This window comes from Mus pahari, chromosome 3 (genome assembly GCF_900095145.1).
Source record: "Mus pahari chromosome 3, PAHARI_EIJ_v1.1, whole genome shotgun sequence".
Taxonomy (NCBI): domain Eukaryota; kingdom Metazoa; phylum Chordata; class Mammalia; order Rodentia; family Muridae; genus Mus; species Mus pahari.
In genome coordinates, this window is record NC_034592.1 from 12,363,439 (window position 1) to 12,378,220 (window position 14,782).

Here is a 14,782-nt window from a genome sequence, read left to right on the forward strand (position 1 = left end):
CCCTTAACAGTCCCTTTTGTACTTCTAAAATTAATGTGTTTCCAAAGACAAAGGAGATGGCACCCAAAGCTTTGAGACAGGCAGAAACCTGCCCTCCAGATTTACATACAGGTCAAGAGGTCAAAAAACATGTTTTGAAGACAAAGAATTTTGCCCGGTGCCAGAATCTTTTACCCCTCACACCCACCAATACCTTGATACATTTCCATTTTGGAAAATGGAAGTTTTTTCCTCTCCGATGGAACTCTTACTCCACTTTCCCAAACTTTGACTTGAATAAAACGGTCCCCTCTCTCAGCTCTGTCTCCGCGTCTGTTTCGGTAGAGGCTGTGGATGATGGTTTGAGTAGGAGCGGCCCTCTCAGATATACATACAGATATCTCATGCATTAGGGTACTTGGTCCCTTGTTGGTGTAACTATTTGGGAAGGATTAGGAGGTGTGACCTCATCACGGTGTGTCACCAGAGCTTCATTGGGAGCTAATGCTCTCTGCTTCCTGCTGGTGAATCACAGCAGGGCTGATGAAAATTCAGAGTCTGAAGCCAGTCTAGGCTATAAGGAGTTCAAGGCAAGCCTGGGCTATATAGCAAAATCCTGTCTCAAAAACAAAACAAAAAGAGAAAACATAGGAGTCAACTGAGGTCTGGATGTCATAGCAAGTCTGTCAAAAGAATAAAGACATAATAGTTATTGTACACTTCCTGCTCAGTTCTGCTGGCTGAACTATGAACTTTAGCTACCTGCTATACTTCCCTCCAGAATTCCTCAAATATCAAAACCTATAAATCCATTTGGCTAGCATGATAGTATGCAAGTATAATTCTAGCATTTAAGAGGCTCAAAAGTTCAAGATGACAAGATGAGCCTGGGCTATGAATATAAAACCCTGTCTGAAAACACGAATTGGGGGGGGGGGTTTCGAGGGTTTTGAGACCAGGTTTTTTTGTGTAGCCCTGGCTGCCCTGGAACTCGCTCTGTAGACCAGACTGGCCTTGAACTCAGAGACCTGACTGCCTCTGCCTCTGAGTGTTGGGACTAAAGGTACACGCCACCACACCTGTCTCCAGAATCAGGAATTATTAAATAGATGTTTAGAAAGAGATGTTGGTGAATTTGCCATTGACAGGTTTCAGTACCCCTTTCTCAATTCATACACAGTCAGAAAAGACAAAACAGTAGATGGGTAGATCTGAGCTGAGGTTTATTCATGGGCACTATGCAACCTGCTCAGTGCTGAGTGCACAGGCCTTTTTAGACCAGAAATTAGCCTCCATGAAATTATGTTAGAACTGCACGATTTTATAAATAAATAAAGAGGAGATGGTGCACGGGTTTGTACCCTCACTAAGTCAACGCCCTGTAGATGGTAAGTGAATGACTCCAAGCAACACTTGGCTGCATAGGGGACACTTCCAGGTAGGTTTTCAGGTGACAGTCCTGGGGGTCTTCTTGGCATAATCCTGCAAGAACTGAACAGCATCCACACGCAGCAGGTCACGCACCGGATCCTCAGACCATGCATGGCAAACGAGAACTCCATGGGAGCCTGCTAGTAATCCTCTCTAGGGAAACCTAAGCCTGGGTAGTTTTGCAGCAGGTCTCCTCCAAGCGTGGGCGAGGACATATCACCCCCATTGAGGGGTTCCTCCTCTCTAATCTCTTCTAGTGTCACCACTTCCTGTGTGCCCTCAAGCCACACTTTGGAATGAACCACTTTCTAACCCAGAATGATGAGCATTCACAGGCAAAGTCTGAGTGCAGCCACCAGATGGCAGCACAGACATGGCCAGAGAACTAAGAAGCCTCCTGCCTTGCAAACTCCACGCAAATAGCACGCAAATAGAGAGGCTGAACCTAGGACACCAAAGGCTACAGGGAACCTCACCCTCATGTAACTGTGGCAACCAGACAGCACAGACAGGCAGAGGCTTGGCACCTGCCCATCTGACCCCACCCCACTGGGCCTCATGCTTGCTTCCTGCTTCCTACAGCCAGTCAGCCTCAAACCCTTTGCTGTGGACTCAACTGCTGTCACTCCAGAGTCGGGGGTGGGAAGGGGCCAGCACAAGAAGTGAGTTCCTCAGAGGTCAGACTGGAGTCCAGTGAGCCTCTCTTGGGAAACCTGAGCTTGCTGGCTTCCCAGGAGGTCTCCCAGGGTGGTGGAGACACATCACCTCCCTGGAGGTAGAGGTCCCTGCTCTCGGGTCTCTTCTGGTGAGCAGGACCCTGAACCTTGTAGCTGATTCCAAAGCCATTCTACATGTCTGTCTCTGGGGCAAACAGGCAGCCAGTCTCACAAGGGTGGGACTCCTCTTAGGTCCATGCCCCAGAGCATCTGAAGAATTCCACGATCTACTCACTGGCTTGCAGACATCTAACTGCCTCCTGAGGCAGGCCTAGAGAAGTGCACAGACGAAGAAGCAGTCCCCACCTCGTGGCCTCTAAGCTAAGGATGCATTCAAGGGGTGGTTGGGAGTTTGTGAGAGGCATGGAGGCTGCCACATGTTCCAGAGGACCAGAATCCTACCGCAGCCTCACACCCTCTGAGATAGTCTACCATAACCCTGGCTACCTCCTAGGGTTATGGGAGGCCCTGTCACATGTTCATGGGACATGATGGACACAGTGGGAGCTGGGGTGTGGGAAGACTCCATATAGGAAGGTAGCTGCTTTCCTGGTGACCTTAGGGAATCTCAAGACTCGGAGGTGAAGAGGACGTGGAGCTCAGAGCTAAGCCACTGCATCGGCCTCCCTAGCTCCTGGGGTGAACCAGCTTGGGGACCACAAGTCACCTGACATCCTTCCTGTTTTCTTCAACAGGTCAACTGCCCGGGCCCACTGGCTAGTGTCCAGCATGTGCAGGCTTGTGCCCGGGCCCACTGGCTAGTGCCCAGCATGTGCAGGCTTGTGCTGTAAGAGGTTGACCTTAGCTACCACCTGTTTGCAGCCGGTGATGGCAAATTCATGTCCAGCGACATGGTAGTAGCTGAGCTCCTCTGCCAGATGTTCTGCTAGTGCCTGCTCAGGAAAAAAGCCCTCCCCTGCCAACTCCTCTCTGAAGCAGTTGACCACATCTGGCTTGTCCAGTAGCAGGAAGGGCACGATGGCTGCAGTGTGCCACAGAGGGTGTTCACGGGCCAGGAGCTCTCGAAGACTGGTGTGTAACTCCTCCTCGGCTTGAGATTCCTCAGTCTGAGTACTGCCTGCACTGTGACGGATTGGGGGCAACATCCGTGACGCATTTTGCAGCACAAAGTGTGTGATCTCTATACCACCAGCACCACTTAAGAGTACATAGATAGCATTGTGGAAATGGTGCGAGCGCTGTGGCTGCAGGAGGTCGTGCAGCTCATCCAGCAGCATAGGTGGCAAGAGTTCAGCCTCATCCAGGACCAAGAGAGGGGTCTTCTCCTCGGCCTCAGCCTGGGCCACCACATCTGCCACACGCTGGGCCAGCTCCTTTCGGCAGTCCTGAACCGGGCGTGGCTCTGGACAGTGATATCGTGCATGGTACTGCAGAACCAAAGCACCATCCTCTAGCACTGCGCGAAAGTGGCGTGCCAGCAGACGCCCCACGTGACTCTTGCCTACACCACTGGGCCCGTGCAGTGCCAGGAGCAAGGGATGACTGTGCACATGTGTAGCCAGGTAGTCTCGCAGCAGGGCCATGATGCGGCCCACAGCAGCTGGCTGGCCAAACACAGAACGCTGCAGCGCCTTCTCCAGCCCGTCGAGGTCGTAACGTTGTGCATTATCGTCCAGATTCTCAATGGCGTTGAGAACCTGGAACCCCACGATGGCTACAAGCAGCAGCAGGCAGCGCTGTGCACGACTCTGCCGCTCTGTGCGGGGTCGGCACTTCCGTGAGGTTTCCGGGTAGAGCACTACCCGACTACGCCTGCGCCTCTTGCGGGGTGTCCTAGAAGTCAGCTCCGTCAGGCTGTCGAAGGTGAAGAATTTAGGTTGGTCTGGGTCGGCACGTAGAGTGCCCAAGCTGCCGGTGGGCCCAAGTGCCCCGGTCCCAGAGTCCGGCTCAGTGCCTGGCTGCAAGAGGCGCCTCTTGCGCAGGACGCAGACTCGGCGGCGCAGACGGAGCACGGCACGCACTGGCGCTATCACACATGGTCCCTTGGCCTGGGGCTCTAAGCTAGGATGGCCCTGGTCCATGGCTCAGGACCTGTGCTGGACATGCAGTTCCCCTCCCTGCAATAGGAAAATGGGAAGATTTCCTGAGTCCCCGATCTTACCCTCTGGGGATTCCTTAAGGTGCTTTCCGGCCAAATACTGGCCCCGCCTCGCCTAGCTCAGCTAAGCAGGAAGCCTAGCTCTCAGCAGGAGGGCCCCAACGCATGCAAATCTCTTGGGTCCTCTCAGAAAAGGCCTAGGCCTTGAGGAAGTGCGGGGGTGGGGTGAGGTGTATAATTTATCAGACTGTTGACTTCCCTCTTAGAGGAATAAACAGAAGGTCCGTTGTCACACTGTCACCGATTAGGGGTACAGAATGGTCAAATTGGACCCTACACAAACACACCCAGCACCTATCAGACTGTCAGAGGCTTTACAGGTCCCAAGTAGGCCCCTTGTCCCCTAAGAGTTGAGACTCTCCCCATACTTAGGCCAGTTGGTGCAATGTGCAGACAAACTTTAATGTTTTTGAAAATGGACTGTCCCTAGTCACAACCTAGACCTTTCAACCCACTCCCACCCTTAGCTCCCATCCAAGCCCAAATCTGGGGTCCCTCACCATCCTCCCAGAGAACACAAGAGCAGAAAAATGAAAAAGAGCCAAGGAAGGATTAGATCCTTGCCTCTGAGGAGGCTGGCCTGAATCTCTCCATATCTGCAGCTACCTACCTGCAGCTGCGCAGGCTCCTCCAGTTCAGCCACTCCCTTCCAAGGCCAGAAGCCAGCAACTCAGGAAGCAGGAAATGCTAGTCTTCCACCCAAAGGGTGAGGTGGGTGGGCCAGGGTCCGGCTGGCCCAACTCAGGCTTGAAGGGGTAGCAACTCCTGCAGGTCCCCAGGGACAGGAGCAGAGGAAGCTCTGGGGAGGTTTCCGCTTAGATGCAAAGGAAGTGAGTCAGGGGTGCTGGCAGGCGGAGCTTGGGCTGAACGGAACCGCCAGTGGGGGGAGGTCTGGTTGACTGGCCCAGAACCCCTATGCAGGGCAGAGAGGGAGGAGCCCGTCCAGCAGCTCTTCCCGTAGGTTCCCTGGACTCCTGAAAGCTCAGGTCTGCCCTCTCCTGACATCGTCTCTGCCAGGATGTGCCTTTCCCTGACCCAGATAAACTGAGGAAGGGATCCAAAAGACCCTACTTAGTAAACCAGTAGAAAGCAGGCCATTTGCTCAGCCAGGTGCATCTAATCCCTTACTTTTTTCTGTGCTTCCCTTCCTTCCCCTATTCTACCGCCCACCTGCCCCTTTGCCCATTCAGCTAGACCTCTCATGGGGCAGGACCCAAGAAACAAAAGTTCTAGAGCTAGGGGTAGAACGCCTTATGGCGCAGAGCCCTTGTGGAGTGGGAGAGCAGATTTAAAAATGTTCTTTGACCAAGAACTGGGAAACAGAAAAGGCTTTAGACTTTTCATGACAACCTGTTTGCCTGCAGCCCTGCCCACCTCCATGCCCATTTATGCAGGAAGGGACGTGCATGCCCCAGACTCCTCCCGTTCTGAAAGGGAGCTGGTTGTTTCCTTGGCCAGCCTGGGATTCTGAACTTTCCAGAACTCTCACAAAGTTTAGAGTGGCCCGAGTGGATAAGTGATTCCAGCTCCCTCTAGACAACTCAGCCTCACCCATGATCACCACCACCCCCAATCTACACTTCACAGACTGGGTAAAATGTCAATGCAGACAGCTGACTGAGGGGAGAGGCTCTTAGAAACCTTGTTTTCTAGTCCAGAATTTCCTGACCCAAGGATACTGGGTCCTGGGGTCCTGGATCAGGCCCTGCAAGAAAGGGACAGGATAATCTCTAGGTAAGCCCAATGCTGGCCACTACTTTTCCAAGAGGCTGACCTATCGAACTCTCTAGGGCCCAGAGTCCCATTCCGGAATAGGACTAAGGAAAAGACCTGGTAAAGTGACCCACTCCGGGAGCTCACGCCCCAGAGTTACTTTTTGCAAGGATCAGGCTTTTATAGACAGAAGGTTCACAAGCCCCAGTGCCCAATCCCTGGTCCCAACCCTACTGTAAAATCCAACCTCACCAGCCCCAAACCTGACCCTTCACACCCTTTCCTTCCACAACTCCTTGAAGGCACACTTGGCCCACACTAGCAGAATCCAGCCACACAGACCTTTTGTCTCTCCCAGGCTTTAGCCTCTAGCAGTCCTTCCCTCTGCCCGGTGACCCTGCCTGGCATCCAGTCCACTCACAGCTTCTGTTCTCAGCCTAGTCCTTTCCTGTCTACCCCATGTAGCCCCAGGCACCACCCTAAGACATAAAAACAGCCCCAAGAGCCTTCGTGTGTGGGCCTTACAGTCCTGCCCTTCCTGAGTCTGCTGGGTTAAGTAGCAGCTGCCTGGATATGACACCCTCAAGTCCCAGTGTCATGAGCTTTTTACTAATGGATCACTGCCATCACCCCACAGGCACATCTCTTCCACTTTTAAAATAACCAAGCAAGCCAGCCCTGAAGGGAGGCACTTGGGAGGCAGACAAGTAGGTGGTGGATCCGTGACTCTGAGGACAGCCAGGGTTACAGAGACCCTGCCGTAGAAAATAATAATAACAATAACAATAATAATAATAATAAAAGAGAATCTAGCAGCACTTCCCCCAACTGAAGGCCTGTGTTTTTGACCTGTGACCTCTACACAGCAGGAAACTTAGCAGCATTCCTGTTGTCCCACAGTGATCTGGTTGTGGTGTCATGGGCTGAAGCCTCCCCCAGCAACCTAGAGGGTGGTAGAGGCTGAAAATTCAATCCACTGTGCTGTGCCTTCAAGATTGGTGGTTATGATCAAACGAGGTTGTAAAAATGTCACCTTGTCAGTCTACGGCTATAAAGGAAGAAAACAAAACCCATACATTTTCATTCCCTCCCTCCCAGTCACTGAAGTACCCTATGCCTCAGGCCTCTGTTGGAAAGGCTACTATCTATCATTAAATTCACCCTGATCTTTGGACCAGGTCCTTGAGCCAGAATAAACTCTTTATGACTCACCTAGTCTACAGCGTTGCTCACAACAGAAAACTGTTCCTTCCCCTTCACTCAGCTTCAGGGATATATTCACTAGCCTGCCCCTCCCCACCTGGTGACAAACAGCCAGATTCAGCCAAGGTACCATTCATTCACAACTGGGAAAAGCTAGGCACAGACTGGGGGCCCTGCAAACACACCTGCCTGATCCCATCACAGCAAGAGAGCTTTCATTAGGCCTCAGACAGCTTCCGGCTCAGCCATTCTGATGGTTCCTGTCTTGAAGGGTACAGAACACCCAGGGCCCAAGCTGACTTTCCCTAGCCACCCAGGGATGTCTGAGCTGCCACAGGGCTGTAAAGTGTGATGTTCAGAACCACTCTGACCTAGGGCTTATCCTTGGTCCTCATAGAGATTCCTATCCCTCATTTTGAAAGGAAGGAAAGACTGCACACAGAGATCAAAGCACTCTGAGGCCCTGAGGTCTTCCAGCTAGGCCCTACACCAGGTTATTCAGCACAGAGCCCAAAGCACTGACTCTCCCCAATGTTACACCCTCCAGGCGTGGTAGCACACACTAGTCCCAGTGTGTGGGAGGCAAAGGCAGGATCTCTCCAAGTTTGAGGCTAACCTAGTCTATACAATGAGTTCCAGGACAGTCGGAGACATTTAGTGAGACCTAACCGTTTTGTTTTGTTTTGTTTTGTTTTTAAAAAAGGAAGAAAGGAAGGAACAAGGAGGAGGAGGAGGAAGAAGAGGTGAAGGTGGTGATGGCATCCACCTCTGAACCCAGTCCCAGGACAAACAAATTCCTCACCATGGATTTATCAAAATCCGTTTTATTTACATAAGTGGAAACTTCAATGTGTATACCCAAACTCCCCTACTCAAAGGCTAAAACACGTAGCTGGGGAAGGATTTGCTTTCTATTGCAAAGGTAAACTGAGGCAGGGAGCTACAGGGCAGAGCTCTGCCTACAGATCTTAGTTAGCATGGACTCAGTCAGCACTGACATGAGCAGGCTCAGGCCTGCTGTAGACTTCCCTCTGGCTTCTGTGGAGGGGACGGACCACTCCTGTGCTTGGGGATCAGGCCCAACAAATCTACTTTGGTGAACCTAGCATACCTTTCTCCTTGGACTTTTTCCAGATTGAATATCACGTCAGTCAGGCCTCTGCCCACTGCTTTTCCTATATCCCAACCACCATCCACCTCTGCCAGGGTCAAGCAGGGGCCAAGTCCCACCATGACATCAAGGGCCCCCTTTGATGTGCACATAGACCACTGAGGACCTTTTGGGACCAGCTCCTGGGAGAAACTCAGAGGAGGGAGAACCTTGCCAAGAACAACCCTCTCGGCTCAGCCTACACCCCTAGCCAACTAGGGTGCCCTTCCATAGGGGCACCACCGTCAAACAGTTCCCCAGAGCCTCACAGTGCGGCTGGAGCAGGCACACTGGCAAGAGGCAGATCCAGTGCTGGTGTCTCTGCAGCTTGGGTAGGACTGGGCTTCCGATGGTCTAACTGCTCCAACTTCTCACCAAGCTGGGAGTAGAGCTCCTTCACGGCCTCCCCGCTCTGTAGGAAAACCAGACATGGGCATGCCATAGGACAGGTGGTCTGTCTGAGCCTCCATGGAGGAGTGAACCCACAGGCAAGACCAATCATGAAGAACACCATCAAAGCAAGCACCAGGGGCATCATGCCACAGCTGGACTGGCCAAGCACATTCATGGAACAATGCCCTCCAAGTAGGGACTGATGATACCGACCTGGCCCGTGGGCTCCAGAGCCTTCTGCAACGCCTCCAGCTTGGAAGGGGCCACTCTTGCGTGCAAGTGGAGGAGAAGCCTCAGCACATGACGGTGCACATTTTCCTTCCTGGAAGAGATCAGTGGAGCTGGAGGTGCCGTAACACCTGCTTCCCTCCTAGCCACAGCCCACCCTGGGGTCAGCATGAGCTTCAGCTTCTCCCACTTCACCTAGAAGTAGATCAGCACTGAGCTGATTCCTCAGGAATTCCTCAGTCCAGCCCAGGCCTCAGTGCTCAAAGACCCACCAGTGGTCCCTTAGCAGGAGCTGTCAAACACAACAACTGGCAGGAAATGTGTGTGTCCTACCTGGGAGAGGCAGTGAGGAAAAAGCCGTCAAAGAGGCTGCTGCAGAAATCATCCAGGGCAAATTCATCAGCCAGCAGTACCAGGCTCCCAGTGAGCAGGTGGAGAAAGATGTCACTGAAGGCCAGGTCACCAAAGGTTTCCACTGTAAACAGAACAGGGTGGCTCAGCCCCTGCCTTCAGGGACTCTCTTTGTCCATATTCTGAACAAGACCCTAGTGAGCAGAGAGAGCTGACCAGCTAAAGTAGATAGGTGGTCTGTGGTTCTCATCAGAGAAGCAAGACCATAGCTAGAGTATGAGAAAGGTACAATGATCTGCCCCACGCCCGGGGCTCTGGTCTGATTCAGCCTCCATAAAAAGAAAACCTCCAGACAAACAACTGGAGATATGCAGAAGCATAGAAGTATGGCCCAGAGGCTAAGGCCACGGAAGGCCATGGGGGAAGGTGCAGCCTCAGTTGCAGTTGATGGCCCAGGACTGAAGGAGTCATGCAAAGGAGTAGAGGCTTGGCACCATGAAGAGAGCCTATGAGAGGCTATGGGTGAAGCCTATTTGCAGCAGAAGACCCCAGCTTATTGGAGATGCCAGTACCATGGGATGATCACCAAGAACAGCAGAAACAGTAAAGTGGATCAACCTGAGCTTAGAGTGCTACAGAGGGCAGAGCTGGAGAAGTGACAGCAGCCCTTTGGAGGAGCCCAGAAGATCACTGAAACAAGAAACTGTAACACTGAAGTTACCTTGGAGACCTCAATATGTTGGAGAAGCCAGAGCCATGGGGCTATCTGCTAAGGAAAGCAGCTAACAGGAAGTGGAACGGCACAAGGAAAAGAAGTTTGCTGCAGTCGACAAAGATGAAGAAGACAGATTTGACATCAGGACATGGAGACTGGTGTCCTGCCTTGCTTTGGGGATTAGAGTTAAGGGATTGGATGAATCTCAGAAGAGACTTTGAACTTTGGACTTTTAATAACACTGTTGAGACTGCTATAGACTATGGGAACTTTAGAAGTTGGACTAAATGTATTTTGCATTATGCTGTGTTAAGGAATGCTCCCCCCCAATACTCATATGTTTGAACAAGCCTATGGAGGCCAGAGAGCAGAATGTGATGGTTTGCATAGGTTTGGTCCAGGGAGGTGTAGACTTGTTGGACTAGCTGTGTCACTATGGGTGTGGGCTTTAAGACACTAGTCCTAGCTTCCAGGAAGTCAGTATTCTGCTAGTAACCCTCAGATGAAGATGTAGAGCTCTCAGCTCCTCCTGTACCATGCCTACCTGGATGCTGCCATGCTCCTGCCTTGCTGATAATGGACTGAACCTCTGAACCTGTAAGCCAGTCCCAATTAAATGTCCTTATAAGAGTTCCCTTGGTCATGGTATCTGTTCACAGCAGTAAAACCCTAACTAAGACAAAAGGTGTTTATGTTTTTTGCTTTGTTTTGAAACAGGGTCTCTCTATGTGGCCTTGGTTTTCCTGGACAACCTAAAAAAAAAAGGGCTGGTGAGATGGCTTAGTGAGGAAAAGTTACACAAGTAGGAGACTCGAGTTGATTGCCTGGAACCCACATAGAAGTGGAAGAGTCTGAGAGCTGACTATATAGACCAGGCTAGTCTTGAACTCATAGAGATCTGCCTCTCTCTGCCTCCTAAGTCCTGGAATGAAAGACATGCACCACCATACCTGGTTATAAAAGTATGAATTCCTTCTGTAGGAAATCACAATACTTACTGGCATCTTTGAAACAGAGCTAAACCTGCTTTACAAACATGCACACAGAATGTCTACTGAAGTAAAGTGCAGACATGGAAACCGAGCTACAGGAGTTGGAGGTGAAGGCAGGAAGAAAGGAGCAGAGCTCAGGGCACAGGAGGCAGGAAAGTACAGCCATCAGTACTCACCAAGTCCAGGCAACAGGCGCAGGAGCGCATTCTTGTTTCTCTGCTTGGTGATGTGTAGGACGTAGTATAGCCCCACCTCACAAGCCATGCGCTGCTCCTGCAGAAACCTGCATGCAAGAAGCCATGGTCCTCAGGCAGCCCACCCGGCAGCACCTTCCCTGGCAGCACCACTCTCGTGCCTCCCCCAGACCTGCCCTGGAGTCCTACTTGGTGAAACTTTCAGGAAGTGTGTTGGGGTATGTGACTGGGCCTTTCTCCTCAGCTGGAAGCTTCTGATCTACGTTGAAAGTGAAGTCATCCACCACGAGGGACATGAGCATCGGCAGGAACTTGGTGATGAGCTCTGCCTCCTGGCAGAAGGAGTGTCTGAGCCCACTAAGGTCCCCTTGAGCCCAGCTGCTCTCAATTAACACCCTAACCCACTCTATCATGTACACCTTGCCCTTACCCACCCAATACACTTGCCACAAATCCAGCTTTCTTGGACATTGCCCCCCGCCCCCTGCCCCCAACCCTTCCTCCTTGTTTCCTGAGACTCATGTTGAGTGCCAAATTCTTCAATCCTCCATCATGGCTGTACCTGCAAAGCCCCATCTGGACCCCAGTCCCCATGGACTAGCTCCACCCTGCAGCCAGTCCACCAAGATACCCAAACATCCTTCATAGGTGTTCTAGGAGTACAGTTTTCCTACCAGAGCGCCCCCACCCTTCCGCTCCCCATAATTAAAAGAAAAAAAGGAAAACCAGCCCTCATACCATCTTAGGCTCCTTGAAGACCTGGCTGTCTATTAAGTCCCATGCACCTTGGCCCAGTGCCAGCAGCCTAAGGAGGAGGAGGAGGTCGGGACTATCCTGAAAGAAAACAGAGGCATTAGCACGAGCTCACAGAGACCATGCCGTCTTCTGCTCTCACTGGGCAAAGCAGCCTCTCTGCTTTCCAGAGCCGGGACCCTAGGAACACGTGACAAGTGGATAGCATGCGCTTTGCACAGCCAGCAGCCATGACTATACTCACCCTGGGCAGTGTCTCCTGGCTAACCAGCTCCTGCAAGTGCCTGATGGTGCTCAGGGACAGTGTGTTGATGGCAAAGGGGTCACACAGGATCATAGACAAGTCCCTGGAAGGAATCAGACCTTGGTATAAATTGAGAAGCCTGGTTACTCTGTTTCCAATAGCTACAGTGCCAGACCCACGAAAGGGACAGCCACAGACTGGGATGCAAGGGCTTGGGGACTGAGCCCGGATAGCCGGCCTCTCTCTGTACTGAATTCATGATTTATCCATAACTTATTCAAAGATCTTCTAAACTACAAAGTTAAAGAAAAGAATTAAACCCCAGCATACTAAATTCATACTCTGTTTGAAAAACCCTGACTCAGGGGCAGGCAATGATGGTATGTGACTTTAATCCTAGCACTCAGGAAGGAGATAGAGAAACTCATGATGAGTTTGGGGTCAGCCTGGGCTACATAGTGAATCTCATGTCAGCTTGGCCACAAAGTAAGACCCTGTCTCAAAACAGTAGCAAACCCCTGGCTTCAACTCTGGGTAGTAGTGGGAGAATACAGAGAAACGCGGCAAGGCTGTGGCAGCTGCATGTCCTCATGCCAGGCAAAGGATTCTGGCAATCAGGCTGGAGTATCTAATCCAGCCCTCAGCGTACACCCAACTTGCCACAGACGACAGTCCCCTCCCTGACTAAGCTCCCTACGCCGGCTGCCCCAGGAGTAGCAGGCCTCCAACTCCAGGCCCAGGTATTGCTTGCTCCTCCTGCTACTGAGGCTCATTCCAAGTAATGAGTTAGCACCCTGTTAACAGTGGGCCGGGTACCAAGCATGACTGTCCCAAACATACCAGAACAGGCTCCAACTACCAAAGGTGCACAGCAAACCCCACCAATGCCTGTTAGGGGTCAAAGGCTAGGGTCCTCAAAGAGCTCTCACCCCAAAACTTGTTCCTGGCCCTTCTTCACACCATCAAGAAATCCCTGCAGCTCCCGGGCTCTTTTGCTGTCCACAAACCGCTCCCGGATGCAGGCATCCAGGCACCAGGTGAACTACAGGAAGGAAATACACAATCTAGGTATACCCAGACTCTCGCTCCTCAAACCCCGCTACTACCCAAATGGCTGGGAGAACCACAGGGCCAATACAGGCGAGAAGCAGAGCTAAACAAAGCCCAGGTCCAAGCCCCCACCCCGGGCAGACCCAGGGTAGAGAAGGGTCCTGGAGAGGACAGGCAAAATGCAACCAGTAAAAGGGGCATGATGAAGGCTGAGCAATAGCAGTTTCTAAGCCTGGATAGCTAACACCACCATTTGCTACGCACTCAACCCACGCACTCGATCAGTTGGTATTAACACAGGAAAACAAACAGGTCGCAGAAGGCGATACGGCACGGGACCGAGACATCAGTGAGCTTTCGCGGGGGAGTAGTGCACCGGGAGCAAGAGGCCTCTCTAGGTCTCAACAGTACCAAGGATCAGGACAGTACATAAAAGAGGCGTATTTATTCTCCCTGAAAGGGAGCTAACCTGGGCTGGCAGATGGATGGACAGGCTGTGGCAGATACTCAGTGTTGCGCAGTGCCTAGCAGTAAGCAGGACTACATAGTACCCAGGAGGCAGACTCAGATTTCCTGTGTTCTTGGTGGGGATAGAGGGAAGTGCAGGAAACCTCATTCCTGTATTACTTTGGTACTGGCCAGCTAGAAGCCGTGAGGATTATGGGGCAGGAGAAGCCAGGTGCCCAATAGAAAGATGGTCACAGGGCCTGCCACTTCCAGCTAGAGCAGAGGCTAGAGAGGCAAGGACAAGCCAGGTGTCTCTGAAGGACCTGTTCATCTCCCAGTAGAGCTGAAGAACACAAAGCTGGCAGTCTGAGAAGCAAGCTTAGAAGTGGCCAGCAGCCATTCCTAGATTCATGAGTACAGAGGAGGAGGGCACAAGAGAAGTGCATAGGTGGGCATGCTATACTACCTTATGGCAGGGATCCACAGTGCAGATGTCACTGACGTCCAAGTCATGCAAAGACATGAGCAGCTCAGCTCGTAACGTGCAGTAGTGCACATTCCTGGTCCGCAGGAACAGCGTGCGCAGGAACTGCAGCACCATGTCATACAGCTTCACATTCTTCCCTACCATCTGCGTCAGCTTCTGCACTACCTAGGGCAAGACAAACAAACTCAGTCCAAAGTCCCCACACTGGGACAAGGAGACGTGGACATAGCTTTAATCCTAGCACTTGGGAGGCAGAGGTAGGTGGCTCTCTCTGAGTTCGAGGCCAGCCTAGAACTCACAGGTCAAGTTCCAGAACAGCCAAGGCTACATAAAAAGACCCTGTCTCAAAGAACTAAAACAGGCCGGCAGTGGTGGGGCACGCCTTTAACCCCAGCACTTGGGAGGCAGAGGCAGGCAGATTTCTTGAGTTTGATTCCTGGTCTACAGAGTGAGTTCCAGGACAGCCAGGACTACACAGAGAAACCCTGTCTTGAAAAAGCCAATAAAAACCAACCAACCGCCGGGCCTGGTGGCGCAGGCCTTTAATCCCAGCACTTGGGAGGCAGAGGCAGGCGGATTTCTGAGTTCGAGGCCAGCCTGGTCTACAGAATGAGTTC

At 51.9% G+C, this 14,782-nt stretch overlaps 2 protein-coding genes across 3 annotated transcripts in view; both read right to left on the minus strand.

The window, feature by feature from the left end:
- Window positions 1-1,284: 1,284 nt before the first annotated feature.
- Tor4a (torsin family 4 member A) lies at window positions 1,285-4,985 on the minus strand. Its single transcript, XM_029536606.1, has 2 exons — window positions 4,856-4,985; window positions 1,285-4,204 (listed from the first exon to the last, which is right to left on the minus strand). The coding sequence occupies exon 2, from the start codon at window positions 4,166-4,168 to the stop codon at window positions 2,885-2,887; it is 1,284 nt and encodes a 427-aa protein (XP_029392466.1). The 5' UTR covers window positions 4,169-4,204; window positions 4,856-4,985; the 3' UTR covers window positions 1,285-2,884.
- A 2,980-nt stretch (window positions 4,986-7,965) lies between these two features.
- Nelfb (negative elongation factor complex member B) overlaps window positions 7,966-14,782 on the minus strand; it is an 11,667-nt gene continuing 4,850 nt past the window's right edge. The window contains exons 5-13 of one of the 2 annotated variants that reach the window (XM_021192391.1): window positions 14,145-14,330; window positions 13,111-13,223; window positions 12,182-12,284; window positions 11,923-12,018; window positions 11,374-11,516; window positions 11,167-11,273; window positions 9,266-9,407; window positions 8,918-9,026; window positions 7,966-8,723 (exon numbers count right to left, since the gene is read on the minus strand). In XM_021192391.1, the coding sequence (XP_021048050.1) occupies window positions 8,577-8,723; window positions 8,918-9,026; window positions 9,266-9,407; window positions 11,167-11,273; window positions 11,374-11,516; window positions 11,923-12,018; window positions 12,182-12,284; window positions 13,111-13,223; window positions 14,145-14,330 (1,146 nt within the window). In that variant the 3' untranslated portion in view covers window positions 7,966-8,576. The remainder of the gene's footprint in view (window positions 8,724-8,917; window positions 9,027-9,265; window positions 9,408-11,166; window positions 11,274-11,373; window positions 11,517-11,922; window positions 12,019-12,181; window positions 12,285-13,110; window positions 13,224-14,144; window positions 14,331-14,782) is intronic. The other variant, XM_029536892.1, reaches the window with a different exon arrangement.